This window comes from Ixodes scapularis, unplaced genomic scaffold (genome assembly GCF_016920785.2).
Source record: "Ixodes scapularis isolate PalLabHiFi unplaced genomic scaffold, ASM1692078v2 ptg001080l_1__unscaffolded, whole genome shotgun sequence".
NCBI lineage: Eukaryota > Metazoa > Arthropoda > Arachnida > Ixodida > Ixodidae > Ixodes > Ixodes scapularis.
In genome coordinates, this window is record NW_024610096.1 from 734,864 (window position 1) to 754,363 (window position 19,500).

Here is a 19,500-nt window from a genome sequence, read left to right on the forward strand (position 1 = left end):
GGATTCTAGCGCGTTCAACGTGTTCAGTGGAGGCAAAGGCTGCTAGCGTGAGGCCTACCCACTAATCGTTCTAACCAGAGCTCAGCGTACTGTCGTCCCCCCCCCCCCCCCCGGCCCATTCCTCTTCTCCTCTCCCTCACTTTCTCGTCGCATACAGTTCGACGGAGTCAATCAGGCATCGGCGAAAGTGAACCGGCCCTCGCAGTCTTTGCCACCATCCAAATCAGTCGGGCACAAAAGAGAGCGCAGTATTGGTTTATCCGGTCACAGCAAACGCAGACAAGACGACAGGTGCGCTTTCCACGCTGCTTGATTGACCGTGACGGATCCTGTCGTCTGCGGTCGACTTGAGCGCACTGAACGGTCGACCTGAGCGCACTGAACGTAGTAACTTAAAGAAACTTTTCTTTCCTCAAATTTCGTTTTATTTTAAAAAGTTATAGGCAAATTAGAATTACAAAAACAAGCAAAAAATTACCTCCTCCTTCATGACGTCGTAGGGCCTGGCTTGAGAGGCCGTGAACTAGAGGAGAAGTTGTGAGCTCATCGAGCGCTCACGGCTGCCGCACTCCGTGTCGACGGCTCGAGAGGGCGCCACTAAAGCACGTGTTGGATAGGCTGTATGAAGCGGGCGGCCAGGCTGGCCGCCCGCTTCATACAGCCTATCGCGTAGCAAATGCAGTGCGAGCCGCCCTGGCCCGGCTCGCATTGCATTTGCTGCGCGATTAAAGACTAAATCGGCATAACACTTCATTGGCCACAAACGACAGCAAACACGGGGTAAATATCAGTTCAGAACGAGAGCCATGCACTTCGCGCTGCCATACCGCCAAATGGCTAAACAGCAAGCCATACCTGCTCGCCGAAGGCCTTCGGAACGCTCGGAACCGGTCGGATCCTCGAGCCAGTATACGACCGCAGCGCCGCCGCATACATCCGGGACCTTTCTACGCTCGCCGTTCGTCAGAGCCTAATCCGACTAACCCTTTCCAGTATGCGCCGTTTTTTCCGCCGCCTGGTGGCGGGTTTGTCGACGGGTCTTTTCTTGTTCCGTACTTTATAAACTGCATTTGTTTTTGTTTTTTCTGATCTAAAATACTGAACAAAAACTACTTTCATACATAATAGAAACGGTTCGCAACACTTGTATTTTGTATCTCGACTAAAAAAAAAAAAAAAAAAAAAAGCTTTTAGCGGCTTTGATTAGTAGTATGTGCAGGACCAAAGATGTCACATATTGCGCGCTTTCGGCAACGCGGGTCGCCCTCGTAGGTGGAGGAGGTTTTCGCGTCGTCCGGTTAAAGTACGACTCACTGATATTTAGTTACTGTCTCCGTGCCCTCTGGCTTTCCCGAACCCCAAGAGACGTGGAAACCGCAAAAAAGGTAGACGCTTAAATATGATTGCAAGACCCCTTTAACGTTCCTATGAGCAGCCGGAGCCAATCCGAAGCTCGGAACGTGTCACGTAAAGGCTCGTTCACAGACGTGCAACCGAGTACGACCGAGAGAGACCAGACCGGTTTTTAGGCCTCTTGCGACGTCTTAGGACCGGGCGCGCTGCTGCGGAGCTGGACCTAAGACGTCGTAAGAGGCTTAAAAACCGGTCTGGTCCCTCTCGGTCGTACTCGGTGGCAAGAGCGTGAACAGGCCTTAATTCTCCGGTTGGGCCGAAGACCTCCCTTTCCTGCACGGCGTATATGGCTCGTAGCGTCTGTGGCCGTACATCAGAAGACGCCCGCCACACTCTGAGGCTTTGGGAAGATTCCTTTGCGAGCTCGCGATCTTATCTGGCCAGCCAATCTCGAGAGAGAGAGTGCGTGCTCGGCGAGTATCAATACAGTCTGCAGTACCGCATCCGCGGTTGGGGGTGCAACCGTCGAGCTAACTCGTGAGTTTATTCCGGTCTCGTGGAGAGACCCATTTGGACCGAAATACTTCGGCACTTACTTGAGTGTATATCTCTTTCGATATTTTGCCTTATTAGGGCTATATTTTCTTGCCCAACAACAAGTTCTTTTATATTTTGTTGCGAGATCGATAGAGGAGAAACGTCAGCTCAGAATAGGCACGTTCTCCAATCGCGGTCGGCGCGACGATGCGTACAAACAAGAGGCACAGACGGCCGCTAACCGGGTATACATTGGATGTACAGTGCTCCTCGACTCGAGAGCGCGTTGTCTAGTATAGTACCGCGACAGTTATCGGAGTTTGCCATGTTTGGGCACTTAATCCGATCATGTATTGGACAATACTGCAGGGTAAGTGTTCGACGTTAACTCAGCTGAACTCCTATCGAAGAGGAGCGCTGTGCCAACAATCGGCGAAGACTCGGCTCCAATAGCAGGCTTCATTTCCAGGAAATGGTGACCGCCAGTTGTAATTGTGAAAAATGGCGATTGCCAATCGAATTGTTAAGAAGTAACAAAAAGAGTGAAGGGACAGGAAAAAAAGCGGAACAAGCGTATACGTCTTTCCATTTTTTATATCTGTTTTTTTTTTTTAACTACCGGCTTCTTTGATGCTAATTTTGTTATATGTATTCAATATAGGAATCTTTCACTCGTATAACACCTAAAGAACTCTCCAGCCACGGCCCCTACTTTTACAGCGTACCAAAGACAGTGTGCCGACACTGTCTGAGGCATTCCATGCACGATGGTCCTGTCACGCTGATCATTATAAAACCTGTCTTTAGACATGTTCGAAACGTGCGAATGTGCAAGTAAACATGCCTCGATGATGCTTGGGGCGTGTCCACCGATAATTCTCTCTTCATGTCTGCGCCGAACATGGTGTCCTTTGTGTGATCTGTGAGCAGTGGTGTTTTAGCGGCTTTACCAGTGCCGCCCTAAGAACGAAAGACGCGCCGTAGGGCCCGTTCACACACTTGCCCCTGACTACGACCGACTGAAGGCCGGTCCACACACTCGCGCCAGTCCGACTGAGTGCGACTGCTACCTTTTCGCGACGTTCATGCTCTTACGGGCTGCAATGGCAACGGAGTTTGGAGCCGCTTCCACCCGCCATTGTTGCTGCGCGGCGCTGTCCTAAGAGGCCTAATTAAAAACCAGTCTTGTCTCAGTCGGTCATTGTCAAACGGAAATGTGTGAGCGGGCCTTTATCCTCCTGTGTTATTGACGCAGATAAAGGGAGACAAAAATCTTTCACTGTCTGTGTCTTCATTAGCACGTCCCTGAACCTTGGCCGTGAGCCTGAAAACTATTTTGGTTTTTGCTGCTTTTTTTTTGTTTTTTTCTTTCTTTCAGAAGAAATGCGAAGGGAAATCATGGCAGCAGTTATCGCAGTGGTGGCCTTCCTCCTCCTATCTCTGGGTGCTCGAGGAGATAAACGTACGTTACACGCTCGAGTTCCGAGGGTTGAAAACGGACTGCAACCGACGCTGGCCGGCGACGATCGACGGTGCCAATCAACCAGCGCCGAAAGTGCTATGTCACGGCCCTCCTCTCCTTTGTTAAACTCTCATCGTAATGCTCCGTTTCTTTTTTTGTGCGTGATTGGTTTAGCTGACGGGGAAACTCACAAAGGCGACTAGGGCCGTGACGATGCATTTTTGGAGCCGCTTGATTGCTACTTTCGGATTGCCACTATACTTCGTTTCAGCTTCGGTCCGAGCGCGGCCGATGTTATGAGCCAAAGGCCAATCAAACAGTGAAAGAGGCACAACGTCATGACGTGCTCTCTGCAGTTGATAGGACCAGCCGGTATTCGTCGTCTCTCTCTGCGTGCTCCTCCGCAGGCTAGTCTTATCAAGCGCAGAGAGCACGCCATGACGCTGCGCTTTTTGCGGTGTTTGATTGCTCTTAACATCGGCCGCGCTCGGACCGAAGCTGAAACGAAGTATATAGCGACAGAGACAAACGACAGCGACGGGCCATAGAGTAATATACACAATGTAAAGAGCGGACACTAGCATAGGCCCCAGCGGCCCAGATAGACCAGTGACAGGTAGCGCTCCTAGCGGGCGGCATTAAGCATAACTACGTTCCGGTTCCGGTCAAGTCAGTTTCGGTTTCGGTTTGGGCGGTTCAGCTCCAGTTCTCCGGTACCCTTCTCCTTTTTTTCTCCCTCTCTTTCCTCCTCCCCTCGCTCCTCGCTAGGCTCTCGGGAGCTCCTCGGCTTCCGGAGCCGCTCTTTTTTTTATTTTTAATGTTGACACAGTTTTATTTTAATTTTTACGGTAGAATCGGTGCAAAATATGTCAAACAATATTTTAACTTACATAAAAAAACATAGGTGTATTTCTTGCTTTTTTTTTTCTACCGTAAAACATGTAAGTTACACAATCGCCACATTGACTCCTGGCTGGTGGAGCATTTTGCGGTCAACGACAGTAAGTGGTTTGAAAATATTTTATTGGACCTCATTCATATATACATGATTTACTTAAGAATCTCTGTATGTTTTATGAGAAACAGATACTCGCAAAAATAAATGAATATGAAAGAGTTCAGAATATCGTACACTTCGTAATAGATTTTTAGCCGAACCAAGTTAACAAAAACTTTCCACAGGGAACATGGAACATGCTGAATGATCCATTCACTTTCACGCCTACTCGGGCACGGGAAGTGAGTGCAGAAATAAATAAGACATCGCTATCATTACTAGTCATAAGAGTATAATAAGAGTGCGAAGCACACACCGGATAGTAAAAATTCCCGATTTCCGGCTAATATAAAAACACGAAATGCCATAGCTTGAAACTCACTGCGGGCGAGCCATCACCAAAAAATGAGAACCCTATGCGGAATCTGACTAGATTCAACATCCCTGAATATTACCCGAAACATATTTGTTCAGAAAAAAAAGGATGGCTTCAAAAAAACAAACGGCAAAAAAAAAAAAAAAAACTATAAACAGTAGGTACAAGAGTGGATACATTTTCTTTCGAATATATATAGCCTCTGTACACTATCTTCCATAAATATTTTGTAGAAAGTGGATAAATATTTTTGTAAGGGCGCCGTGATGCACATATGCTGGAAATAAGAGACACAAATTTTGGAGTGCAAGTTGCACCGCCCAATTAATAAGCACTTTCTATTTTTCATTTGCCAACCGCCTCTGTTAATACACTTAAAAATTAAACCTGTCTAGTCGCTTACCAGCAAGTGAAGAGCGCAACCGAACTTTATAACAAGCTTCGGTTAAGAAATCGACCATTCCAACACACGCGTATTCTGCAAAATATTTAAAAAAAAACCTTTTGTGGCACTCCTCTGAGAAAATGATAAAACCACCCAGACCTGAACGTGTGCGATACAAGGCAGCACGCACGGCTCGAACACGCGCCGCACTCTCTGTTAAGGCAAGAAAGTGATTTTCTAGTCGCTGATTATAATTAAAGGCAGCCTGTAATGGTACTACTAGGTTCCCGAAGAGTTTTCCATGCACGTGGTATGCTTTTAGCACAAGGATGTACTGGTGAGGCCTGGTCAAGTTGTTAGACTCATCCCTTAGCAGCTGAGAACAGCCACAGCTGTGGGTTGTCTGTTCAAGCAAAACCTTGATCAAATAGTCCCCAACGTAATAAGTGGACGAGTCATCAATTATGTTAGACCTGATGTCTGACGTCAGCTCAGAAATATCTTCTATTAACGGGAATTTATCAATTGAGAGACATTCACATTGTCTGCAATATAACTCTGATGATGCGAAAATATTGGCAACTCCTTGAGGCGGTCAGCCTTGTCATCCTCTACGTGTCCATTGTTCGACAGTTTGAACAGTTCCTTTATCCCTATGTGTTTTAGTCCAGAGGTGAACTGATACACATTTAGGTTTGTATTGCAGCCCAGTATGTGTCCTATAGCTCCAAAAATGATTTCAAGTGGGTCTTGCTGCAGGCATCGTGTAAGTAAGAACTTAAAGTCATGGCTGTTTGAAAGCTCATCGAAGAGCATGAGGACATTCTTTATAGTAACTTGCAACCCTAAGACGGTTTGTGGCTGCCTCCTACTTTGGAACTTCCATGATGAAATCCATCCGACTTGCTGGTGAAGGAAAACCGAGTATAGGTTCTCCTTTCAGAATGGCATGACGCAACTTCTGCCATGTCTTCTTGAGCTGTGAGCTATTTAGACAATCAAAAAGTCTGTCCATCCTGTCACAGAAAAAGACTTGCCGTGGCTTCCTCAGGAAGCTTCTTGGCATAAACAAGGGATAGGATTGCAAGACAGAGTGAGGCATTCAGTTCCTGTGCGACACGCATTAGAATCTTGTAACTGAAAGGTTTTTAACAGATGTATATCTCAGTAAGTTTCGCACCCAGTCGCAACCTCATCTGATGGGTAGAGCCCTAAAGTCTAAGAATAAGGGACCACTTAATGACCTCATTTACAATGCAAAGTTTGTGTGTTTGGAGATTGTTTCTGGTTGTTTTGATGAGGTGCGGAACATGAAAGATAAAGTAAACATGTTCGTTGTCAACTTCAAAAAATGACTTATCAACAGACACACCAAGTTGGTTGATCAAGCTTACGTTTAAAGCCCCCTGATCACAGACCACAGCTTTTACTGTGAAGCCAACAGTCTTAGCTCCCGAATGAAAGAAATGAAGATCCTGCGGATATTAGAAGACCGTGTTGGAGTGTGCCCAACAGTGGATGCAAGGGGCTGAACCCACCTCCTGGAAATTCCAGAAAGCACAACAGCCAAGGCTCTATCTCTAATGGTTAAGGTTCGTTCAACACCTTCATCTGTAAACCCATAGACAATGTCGTGTGCAGGGTCATAAGTCAAGTTCTTTTTTAAAACGATCTCATCGAAAATCAAAGTGCACACACGATCACGCGCAGCTCGAATGCCCAACGGAAACAACAGCGCGAGAAGCGGGCTCCACAAGCTCACGCCGAGCATGCGAGCACGCGGACGGTCATGCGTCACCTTGTTTGATGCAAAGTCGACCGAACAGGCTGTTGTTGTTGTTGTTAGAACGTTCTTTATTGCCCTGTTATATATAATATATGTATATTGTTATATAGATGAAGAAAATACGACAACGTCATCCAGGTAACACAGACATGTTGTCCAGCGCAACCTGCGTAGTAGCGAGTCCATCATACGTTCGAAAGTTGCAGGAGCATTGCATAAGCCAAAAGGCATGACTCGAAACTGGTAAAGTCCATCGGGTGTTACGAACGCTGTCTTTTCTCGATCTTTTTCGTCAACGCTAATTTGCCAGTAGCCCGAGCGCATGTCAATCGACGAAAAATAGTTGGCGTCATGTAGTGTATCAAGGGCATCATCGATTCGGGGAAGGGGATAAACATCTTTTTTGGTAATTTTGTTGAGTCGTCTGTAGTCAACACAAAAACATATCAGCAATGGTGCGATTGAAACGTTCCACCAAGCCATTTGTTTGTGGATGATATGCTGTTGTAGGTCTATGAATGATTCCACAAAGATGTAATAGTTTTTGTATCACCTGGGAAAGAAATACTGTTCCTCGATCGCTCAGTATGTGACGAGGGGGGCCGTGTCGCAAAATGATATTGTGTAAGAGAAATGTGGCGACTTCGTCTGAGTTTGCTGACTGTAAGGCAGCGGTCTCTGCATAACGTGACAAATGGTCCATGGCAACAATGACCCAGCGGTTACCGTTGTGTGTAAGAGGAAGGGGCCCCAACAGGTCGACACCGATGCGTTCAAATGGGCAGTGAGGTGGATCGAGAGGATGTAGAAGTCCAGCTGGTGCGGTTGTTGGCCGTTTTCGTCGCTGACATTGGACGCATGATGCTACGTATTTGGAGATGTCGCGGTACATGCCGTGCCAGTAGAAGGTATTGCGGACACGCATATAAGTTTTAATGAAGCCCAGGTGTCCAGCTGTGGGGTCATCATGTAGAGCGCCTAAGATATCAGGTCGGAGATGTCTTGGAACGACAAAGAGCAGAGTAGGACCATGTGGGTCATAGTTGCGACGATACAGTACGTCATTCTGCATTGTGTAGGGGTCAACAAGCCGTTGTTCGTGGCGGGTGAGGGGCTGCGGTGTTTGCGACCACGGTTGGAAGGAGATTTTGAGTGCCTGACGCCTCACCTCGAGACAACTCAGCGTCACCAGGGCTTGGCGACCAAGTTCCTCCACCGCTACATCGGCCCGTACGTAGTCGTGCGCAAGCTCTCCGACCTTTCATACCACGTGCAGCAACAGCAAGACACTACTGACCGACGCCGAGCAGCCTCCGATGTAGTCCACGTCGCCCGCATGAAGCCCTACACCCCCCGACCCACCCCTTAAACCACCACCACCCTCGTAAAAAAAAAAAAAAAAAAAGCATACATATATATTTTGTTAATAGCGGTCGGGACGACCGCAAAACAAAAGGGGGTGTAATGTTATATAGATGAAGAAAAAGAGCGCACCAGACAAATGGCTAGGGCGCGCGACAGCTCGAGCTGAGCCCGGCAGTTCCAAATAAAAGCCGACCGACAGAGACTGTCTACTCCTTCAACGACAACACCGTAACAATATATATATATATACATACCATACATGTAATGCACCATTGTCGTCTGCATCGGTGCGGGCTTAAGGATCTGCCGTTGCCGTCATGGCGGTCTGGGTGGGTGTTGGTCCCAGCGCCTTCGGCTGCATGCAAAGTCGTCCACCGGGGCCGTCGTTGTCGTAGACGAACTCCGCCAGCTTTGTCCACAGCAGGGAGACGATCGCCTTGTCACGACTGGTGGGCAGAATCCAATCGACATACGTCGCCGGACGGATCTCGTCTGGGAGTTCCTCCAGTTTCGTTTTCCGAAGGCTAGCGTGGCGCTCGCACTCCCAGACAACATGGACAGCCGTCGCGGTCCTCTGGCACCGGCGACACACCCCCTCGTCGGGATCGTCGCCGAAGAACTTATGTCGCAGCGCCGGGGATAGGACAGTGTTGGTCGCGAGGCGGCGGACGAGGGTCTGAGTGCTCCTCGGTAGATCATTCCGCATCGGAGGAACGGGACGCAACTGCTCGTCCGGGCGTTCCTCCCGCTCCTCACGAAGGTGCCGTAGGGTTCTCCGCCTTCGCTGTTTAGCACTTTCCTTGACGACAGACGGGTCGGCCGGGCCGGCTGCCTCGCCGGCTGAGTTGTCGAATGCGTTTGGCGCGGATGCCATCTGGCGAACTGCTGCTCCCGCCTCGCTGTGGGCCCACTCATTGCCGTCAATGCCCGCATGCGCGGGCACCCAGGAAATAGTAGCTTGGATGTTGAACTTGTTTCGAAGTTCTAGGAAGGCGGCGAGCAACTCGCCGACTATTCCCGTGTGCGTTGAGGGGCTCCCGCTCGCTCGTCTGCAAGTTTCGTACGCGCGGGTCGAGTCGGTAAACAGTAGGAGTCTGTGTGGGATGTCTTCTTGTGCAAAAGTTGGTGAGGGGCTCCCGCCCGCTTGCCTGCGCGACGGCGTGCAGGCAAGCGGGCGGGCAGGCCTTACGGCAGGCCATGGCAGGCGCCATTCATCACGCGTTGAAATTTCGTTGCACCTAAGCTCAAGGGGCATAAGATTTCCATCAGCAAGGATTACTCACCAAAAATAGTCCACGCTCGTAAACGACTTATTGAGCACTCGAAAAACACAAATGCCACGTTCAGGCTTCGCTTTGATAAGATGTTCATTGAAAATAAGTGTTACATTTTTGATTATGCTAATAACTACGTGAAAGAATGTCCGCGATAGCAACAAAAGCCTCAGTCAAAATATATCACCTAGTTCCTCTGCCCACTTTTTATTTTATTGTGCAACTTCCGTAGCATCCTGTCTAAACAGGATGAAATCTTTTCCATTATTGACACGTGTTGCCCTCACATAATCCTTGAAACCGAGACTTGGCTATCTGAGGATGTGGACAACATGCAGCTGACTTTTTTTTGGAAACTACAACATTTTTTTGGAAAGATAGACAGCAGACGAGAGGGGAATGTGTAATGATTGCAGTGAAAAGTACCCTCTCATGCGTACTCTTAGCTATCAACTCCGAACTTGAAGTACTTTAAGTTCGTGTGAAACTAGCATGTTTCTTTCTTGTTATTGACGTACGCTACCGACCGCCATCGTTTTCCTATCACTTATGCGACCTTTTGAGCGAATGCATTAAAGGAATAATCAACAGCTATCCCAGAAGCCCGATCATCTTGGGTGGAGACTTTAATTATCCGGGTGTCAACTGGAGCGAGTGTTCTATTTACCCAGGCTCTCGTGATTCGTCTGAGTGTAGGAAGTCTTTATCGTTCTTTCAATCTTGCAACCTTACTCAGATGGTCACAAATCCTACGCGTGGTGATTCTGTCCTCGACCTTTTCTTTTCGTCTGACCCTGATTGTGTTTCTGCTTGCCACGTTCTAAAAACCATTAGCGATCACAACGCCATTCTAATTGACTCAACATTTTCTCCTGCTGAGCATAATGATGTTAAGAAAACGTTTCTAAACTATTCCAAAGCCGATTCCAGCAAACTGCTTAGCTCCTTCAACTCTTTTTCACACAACTTTTGGGCCTCTTTGACACGCGATCTGTAGCAGAGAATTGAGCTGTGCTGAAAGATAAACTCAATTCCCTTGTCAAGGAGTTTGTCCCATCAGTGGCAATAGTAAAGAATATAACGAACCCTTGGTTTAATAACTTCCTTAAGAAACTCCTGAATAAATAAAAAAAAACGGTTGTTTTCTTTTTCCAGGACAAGGGATTCTCCTGAATCCTGGGCTAAGTACAAGGGAAGTGCTAAAACGTACAAATCAGAAATAACAAGAGTAAATCAAAGTTTCTAATCATGATTTGCCTAATATGCTATCAACCAACACTTGAAAGTTTTTGCAGACGGTCTCGCCTAAACGTCAAAATCCATTTCCCGTTCTCAACGACAGTAGTGGAACAATAATGTCACCATTTGGCTCTGCGTCCATATTTAACTCGTACTTTAGTTCAACTTTACCGAAGAGTCATTTCCTCTACCGTTAGCTTCGCACCCTGTTAGTACGAGTATGGATCCAATAATATTCACTCCGTGTGGGATTGCTAAAATCATAGACCATTTGCGTCCAAATTCTGCTTGCGGTGACGATAAAATTTCAGCGTAGTTTTTGAAACTAACTAAAAATAAAATGTCCACTCTTTTGTGCCTCCTTTTCCAAGCCTCTTTAAAATCTTTAGAAATACCCGACGATTGGAAATTTGCAAAAGTTATTCCTATTTTTAAATCAGGTGATCGCAATAATTCGTCCAACTATAGGCCAATCCTTCTTACCAGTATACCTTGCAAAATAATGAAGCACGTCATCTACTCTCAAGTTATGGACTATCTGAACGATAACAGCTATCTCTCACCCAACCAGCATGGCTTTCGTAAAACCCTTTCATGCGAAACTCAGCTATTTGAATTTGTGACGGATTTGCATGGCAGCTTTAGCGCCTCCTCTACCACCGATGCAATCTTCAATGGTTTTGCTAAGACCTTCGACACTGTCCCTCATCAACCATTACTAGAGAAACTTTCAATTCTAAATATAAACAACGACGTTATCAATTCGATTTCTTGTTTTCTAGCTAATCGGGAACAGTTTGTGTGAATAGACGACGACGACACTTCCATCCCATCCAATTTCAGTAAAATCCGCGCGGGGTACCACAGGGCAGTGCCCTAGGACCCTTGCTCTTTCTGGTTTAGATTAATGACCTACATCCGCTAATTTCGTCATCCGTAAAACTTTTCGCCGATGACTGTGTTATATACCGCCGGATTTCTTATTCCAGTGACTCGGAAATCCTCCAACGAGATATTGGCGGATTCAAATCCCGGCCGAGGTGCCCGCAATCTGACGGAGGCTTATTGCGGAGAAGGCGACGTGTAACCGAGCTTTCGGTTGCACGTCAAAAAAAAAATTCCATGTGGTCCAAATTAATCCTCAGTCCTCCGCTGGGGCGTGCCAGATGCCCGTCGTTGGTTTGACACGTAAAACCCCCAAATTTGAGTTTTCTCCAACGAGATATAGACATTCTGGCGGAATGGTGCCTAACATGGCAAATGAATATTAATATCGCGAAAACAAATATTGTCTCTTTCAATCGTTAAACGACATATATTCCATCCTACACTTACAACTCTGTTGCTATTTCACCTGTCCCCCCTTATAAATACCTAGGTATCCCTTTCACGGAGGATCTCTCTTGGAATTCTCACATTGATGACATAATTAACAAATCATCTAGAACTCTCGGTTTTCTTCGGAGGCCAAGCCCGACAGGATGTAAGGCTAATGGCACACAAAACCCTCGTCCGATCTAAACTTGAATATGCCAGCACGATTGGGGACCCTTACCAATCTTACCTGGTCAATTTGCTAGAGTCAATTCAAAACAGGGCAGCCTGCTTTATTCATCGTAACTATTCTTTCAAAAGCAGCCTGTCCCAACTTAAGGGTCGTTGAAACCTAACTTCCCTCGATGTACGTCGCAAACTATCTCGTCTTTCTCTTTTTCATAAGATATATTATCATATGCCATCTTTCATACTGATGTACTGCAAGCTTTCCTCATACATTTCCCTACGTCATGATCATTCTCTGAAGGTGGAGCCAATATTCGGTCGCACTAATAGATTCAAATTTTCACCACTTGCGCTTTCTATTAAAAACTGGAACTCCCTCACTGACGATATTGTTAAAGAACAAGATCCTTCTGGGTATTTCGCAAGAAATGTTTAATTCTACTGACTTGATTAGCGAACACTATATTTGCCTCATTATGTTAGTGTCAATTACCAATGCTACCGATCCCTGTGTGTAGTTTTCCTTCGTATGTTTATGTATTGTTTATGTGTACGTGAAATTAATGTTTAATCTATTTGGTATGTTGTTATTGCTGCTACGAATTTTTGTTTCCCCCTCATATAAGGCATTCCATGAGAATGCCCTTGAGGGTAATGAACTTGAACTTGATACGGTTCTTCCCGCCTTTCTAAGCCAATGGACCTTTTCCGAGAAGCGTTCTGCGCACGGGCGAGCGCCCGATGCCAAGCGGCGGAAGTCGGAACGAAAAATCGAGGAAATTCGGAATGAGCCTGTGGATAAGCGAGTAGGACAGGTAATTGCAGCATATATATAATGGGGTTACACACAAAAAGAAAGTGGATGGAAGGAAAAACACAACGATTGGGTGGACGCCACGGATGCCCATCTTTAAGCTCGCGTTGGGCACGCGACGCAGCTTGGAGAGCGAAGAAACTGGTAGCGTAGCTCCCGGTATCGATTGGTAGCGCAGGTAGGTCACTTCCTGGATTTTTAGTTCGTGCAGCCACCGCCTGGTGCCGTCGGTATGTGGAAAAGGTCCATTCGGAGCGCAAGTTCGTCTGCTTCTTTTGGAGGGGCTGTGGTGACGTCAGAACGCCGAGCTCTAATTGGCTCTGATTGAAGGATAGTGAGTAGACCTCAAAGCAAGCTGCCTTAAGGTCTACACACTATCCTATAATCAGAGTCAATCCAAGCTCGGTGTTCTGACGTCACCACAGCCCCTCCAAAAGAAGCAGACGAACTCGCGCTCAGCTCTGACCCCGAAAGAATGACGTCACTGCTCCAAACAAAATCGTTGCTGTAGGGTCTTCTTGTTTACTAATACATGGGACTGGATTTCGCTCCGAAAGAACGATAGGTCAAAAATCGGACGTGGGATTAAAACGTCTAAACACGAATAGATATATGAAGCCTAGATTTCGCACTTGCCACGACAGCAGTTTGCCGAGCATCTGCAATCTTTGCGACGACAACTTCTGGTCCTAGAGATGTCTTGAGATGCCTGCTGCAGACGACGAACGCATAACAACCGCACACGAAATGACTGAAGTATGCCGTCTGCAATAGTTTAAATCGTTTGTGCAATGATACGATTCTAATTTTGTATTAATTTGAAACGTGGCGGGCCTAAGAGAACTCATCAGGTTTTTAAAAAGGAATCGTATTTGTGTGCGATACGGGGTACTTTCTGACGAAAATAATCACACACATGTACATCTACTAAAAATAGAGCGAAAAAACATCTACTTAGAACATGATATCAATGCAGCGTGGAGCCTTTTATTTTGCAGTTGACGCGCATTGTAATGCAGGAGCAATTCTTTTGACTCAAACATTATCGATTCGTGACCCTAAACTTCGTTTTTTTCTGGCTCGCCGTATGGGGGTGTGTTTCGTACTTACTTGTAATGATCACACTGAGAAAACAACGTAGTGATTCTTCAGTTTTAAGTAAGACCACAAATAGCGAAGGAGCTGGATTATAGGGACTTCTTGCAAACCTTTACCGTGTTCCGCGTACCGCACTACTGGAGCCTTTGAAGCATGCCCCGCGGTCACGGTATCACCCGGGCGCGCGCTTAAAAGCATGCTTCAAAGGCTCCGGTAGTGAGGTACGTGGAACACGGTAATGGTTAGCTAGAAGCCCGTAACAACATCGGGTAAGTTCTATGTCTCTATTACGGAGAGTTTGTTTTATCACACAAATGTCCACTGAAGCAAATTCTGTGTTATCAGGACTCGATCGAAACGTGTGCTGGCCTTCACTTGGACCTGGATGCACTTCACGTCGTCGTTGTACGTGATTCGGCTTCACAATGTTTTCACCTTGCGGAAGCGAGTTCCATGGGAAGGCGTTCGCGCACCTCAAACGTTGATCAAAGCTGTGTACGGGCACACTTCGCTTTCAAAATCCCACAGAAAGTTGACCCCGAGAATGGAAGTTTCGTCGATAGTGACCAACTTTATTTAACGCAGTCGCGTACATCCTCAGAAAGAACCCCTGAACCTGCGAAGCCGTCGTGTCGTCTGCTAGCAAGGCGAAACCGGTTGTGGAACTTTATTGTGGGCTATTGTCATCGCTTTATGGCACTGAGACGATAGAAAAAAAGTCTTCATGATTATATATTACGAAGACACAATGCATACAAAAAAGCTCGATGTACACCTAAGCACTTCTTATGAGTTGTGAATGCTAAAGCACGCACGCCGTTCTTCGCTCCCATCTTTCGTCTGTGGCGTACGGCGCGCTAACCTTGGGCGTGGAGCGGTGGAACCGCTGCCTCGCGGAAACGCAGCGCCATCGGGTGAGCGATCGTTGAAACTGACGCGCAGTGGCCAATGGGATCCTCGTCGATGCGCGCCAGCCACTGTGACCGAAGCCGAAAATTCATCAGCTTTACTTCGCTCCTTTGGGATCGGGGAAACTAGGTGCCGTGTCTAGGCTTTTCGCGTGGTTTCATAGTTGGGAGCTGGCTACACTTGGATTAAGGATTTAAGGTGCCGTTTTCGCGCTTTAAATTGATGACGTCGGCTCGCTCCATGAAACCAGTTAATGCTCTCGCATTAAAAAAAATATTCGCTTTCTTATCAGACAATTTCTAACTTCATGTCGAGCTCCCATGCATTTGTCGATAACAACGGCCTTAGCAATGGCTTGTTTGGAGCAAAGCGCCTTATTTGTGACGTCATCACTTCCGGGGTCAATTCTCTCCCTCTAATTCTACCACCAGGAAATGGCGACCACCAGTGTTGTTTGATGGGGCTTTGAAAAGAGTCTTTCGTCACCGTGACTATGGTATGGCGCTGCTTGTATGCTGCTTCTTCTCGGTGGAAAGGGAAGGGGAAGATAATTAAAGGAATAAAGACATACCAAATGTGTGGCAGTAAGAAGTTATGCAATGATGTGCCGAGCGTACATAAAAAGGGTACACGTGAACACTTGAAAAATAAATTCACACAAAACGCCCCAACAGTACCAACAAGCTTCAACGGTCTGCCGAAAGTGTATGATCTCGCTTTGGTTTGTGCGGATATAAGTAATATCTTCACAGGCTGTGCACCTGACGACGAGCTGGGTTAGGTTATACAATGTTAAGCATGTCCAAGTGAATGCTTTTGTAAGCTTTGATAGTTAGTGACTCAGCATTTTTCGCCTGAGTGATAAGCGCTGGAAAAGTCTATAGTAGCGTTACACAAGATCTTAGCAAGCTATGAAGCTGTCGTGGGTCAGGGTGCGCGTAGGTTGAACAATATGTTATCCTGGCTGAAGTTTAAGCTCAGATAAGCTTTGTTCGAGTTAGCCTGTGCTTGATTAGGATAGGTCACGATATAAATCTCGTTTTCGCTGCAACTATTTTTAATTGTTCCTTTATGTTTTTGCAGCTCCACCTAACATTCTGTTTATCGTGGCCGACGACCTAAGGCCGACCCTTGGGTGCTACGGAGACGACTTGGCTCTGACGCCGGCCATCGACAGCTTGGCTCAAGAGGGCGTGCTCTTCGCCAATGCTCACGCTCAAGTAAGTGATGGAAGCTGCAGTTCGGGTCGGGGCCTATCGATTGCCATGACCTTCTAATACCACACCCGTTGTAATTCCCCTTGCTTGGGCAGCGTTTCTGCCTCTAGTATTTGTAAATAAATAATAAATAAATAAATACATTTTAGTCCGCCGCACGGAAGGTAATATATGGCTCGCGTTTGACTGACAAGTGCCCCTTTTTACAACTACAGCAGTTTTGGCGAGCTTATGCAGAGGATTCCGAGGTGTGTTTTGTGTTCGCGACTCCAGCGACCTCTAGGGGTCGCCACTTTTCGACAAATATGGCGGTCGAAAACAGGTCGTGCCGTACCATCTTCCAGCTCAACGCAGACACGTATTTGCTTGAAAATTGTTTGCCTGGATTTTTATCCACTTCGTTCAAAACCTCCGGTGATGTGTTGTCGCCAGCAAACTTCTAGAGGCCTTGGCTTCTTTGCAAGCAATGGAAAGAATTGGACTACCTGCGGTCCTTCTCCAGTGCTAATAAAGGTTGATAAACACATATGGGCTTGGATCACGCGGTTGCGTAGGTCGCGTTGAGAGCAACCTTGGCAAGACGCTGATGTCACAGTAACGACAGTAACCAGAACAACTGTTCGCTCCGACACAACATAAGAAGAAACTCAAGACGCACCATTTTAGGTCATTATGAGTCACGGTTTTCCCTGTGGCCCTGTCGTTTCTGCAGATTTCGTTGCTGACGGCACAACCAACGCAGCTTCCCTCGCTTTTCTTCGGTGGCCATCGCGCCAACCACCTATAAGTCACGGAAGCCACAGGAGATACAAGCAGAAATCGCGAAATAACTTTTTTGGGCCAGTTTTGTGTTTTCGCGCTAGGTGCCGTCCGTTTTGCAGTCGTAAATAGGTCGTAGCCGAGAAATTTATTCGCTCGATTCGGCGGAAAAAATGTATCTACTCAATTTAGCTTAAAATGTTGCGAGGAAACGTCTCCGTTAGATTTAGTGGGAAGATGTCCCCAATAAATTTAGAGGTAAATGTTTTCTGCTAAACACAACGGCATCACGTGACGCCAAGTCAGACCATGACGTCACGTGAAACTGTGACGTCATGTGATATACACCAATCCGCTATGTGGCACTGTGACCTTACGTGACACCATGCTGTTGTGTGAAACTACAACGTCACGTGGAACTGGCGTCATGTGGCGCAATATCGTTGTGTGACACGGAGCTCGCCACGTGACACCACGTCGCTGTGCGACATTGTGAAGTCGCGTGACACCATGTTTTGAGAGCCTGATGTCACGTGATATCATGACAACCGCGATACTGTGACATCGCATGACGTCCTGATTAGTCTGCAGTGTGATTGCGTGTAATCTGAGTGGAGCCGAGTAGCATAAGTACGCTGTCACCGCAGTTCATTGGCGGTGACACGGCAAGAAACCGGGAACATTTGTTTTATCCGACCACGACTGCTGGAATACGATCGTTGCATCGCTTATCACCCTGGCGAAAAATGCTGAGTCACTGAGCTGTGGACGCATGCACAGCGTCTGATCAACCGCTCAGCAGAGCAAGAGCGCATGCTCAGAAAGCGTTCCATAGCCAAGCAGACAAAGATGGCGGCGTACAGGAGGCGATTTTTGCAAAGGTCTATACAATCAGTGCTGCAAGGATGTCTAGTTAACTTTTTCAATAAGGAAATAAACTGCCCATGACAGTCATTTTTAACGCTTTTTTTTAGGTTTTATCCGCAAAACTTTTGATGGTCCATCAGGCTGATGGTCTGTTTTATTTTGGGACATTGATGGTCTGATGGCCTGATGCTTTGATAGTGTGATGGTTTGATGGTCTGATGGTCCGCCTTATTTTTGGACATCTGACGGCCTAATCGTTTAATGGTCTGTTAGTCTAATGGGGGGTAGGAATCAACCGGAATAAATATCTGGGGGGCGGGATGCTGGTGGTCATGTCTGAATTGGCTAAATACTGCATTTAAATAAAAAGTATATGTATTCATCCGCTCAGTATTATTCTTTTGTTCTATTTTTCTGATATCTTTGCATTTTATTTAAATATTTTCCTTGCGATGTTTATTTACTTATTTATTTTCCGGTTATCGAAACAGCGACAGATCCCCGATCCGGCTCCTTTGTAAAAACGTTTGGAGATCACTGTTCTAAATGATTGTACTATAATCGGATGCCTAGCACATATCTAACTTAAAATTTCACCGTTTCCAACAAAACGATTTATTTCCCAGACAGAAACAGAACTTCCTCGAAACTTTTCATCTCAACTTGCCTCACCGGCGGATAGAGGGCGCTGACGTTTTCGCCGCAATTAGGTTGGTTCAATTTGGTTGGTTTCGGTTTCTACTTGAACGCGACTGTATTGCAGCTCTGTGTGGTTTTTGCTTAATCTTAGGATACCGATATGTCCCTTGTAGCGCAAACCTGAGCAGTGCACTGAGCTACTTTGAGAACCACGAAGTTGTTTCGAGCCGAAATTGCGGACTTTTTTTGCGAACACATTTGATGCGTCTGATTACGTTTATCCTTAATTTCGGCCATGTTCACCGGCGAAACGACAGAACTGATGGATACTGATGGATGATGCCCATTAATTATTACCATCGTCTACTACCGCGTATCCGATGACATAAGTTTCCAGAAAAATAACCTAATTTATAGACTAATAGATGAACGCATTGTGAAGAAGCAGGTCGACAGCCTAATTATCAGTGTGCTCAATCGAAAAGAACGCATGAACTCGCAAGTTACGATTGGTCTTCATGGGCACCATCTTTTTGTGAACTTGTCAGACTGGAAAAGTATAATATAATGACGCAAATAATCTATAAAAAAATGTTGTATCGGCTTGCTTTTTTATGATATTAAGTGTTTGAGGAATATTTTGACAGTCCGGCGTAGGCCGAGTAGAACATTTTGTAATTATCGACCCTGATAAAGTACTTATTAAGCGCATTTTAGAATAATGAACTAAAAATATTCTATATGTTATATGGACATTTGCTTACGGCGAACTCAAAATGTAAGAAAAATCACAGGCTTGTTAAATTAAAGCCCGACATTTTTCTTCCGTGAATTTTGACAAATAAAATTAGAGAGCGCAAGAGAAGTGATCTCAGCAAATTTAGCTGAAGTCTAACCCCATGGCGTCACTTCATGGAGCT

The 19,500-nt window shown here is 46.3% G+C and overlaps 1 protein-coding gene across 4 annotated transcripts in view; it reads left to right on the plus strand.

The window, feature by feature from the left end:
• The first annotated feature begins 1,303 nt into the window (after positions 1–1,303).
• LOC8027744 (iduronate 2-sulfatase) overlaps positions 1,304–19,500 on the plus strand; it is an 83,254-nt gene continuing 65,057 nt past the window's right edge. The window contains exons 1-3 of one of the 4 annotated variants that reach the window (XM_040219923.3): positions 1,304–1,385; positions 3,269–3,352; positions 16,182–16,318. In XM_040219923.3, coding sequence (XP_040075857.2) covers positions 3,274–3,352; positions 16,182–16,318 — 216 coding nt within the window. In that variant the 5' untranslated portion in view covers positions 1,304–1,385; positions 3,269–3,273. Of the gene's footprint in view, positions 1,386–1,616; positions 1,891–3,268; positions 3,353–16,181; positions 16,319–19,500 lie in introns of those variants that run through there. The other 3 variants (XM_040219926.3, XM_040219924.3, XM_040219922.3) reach the window with 3 other exon arrangements.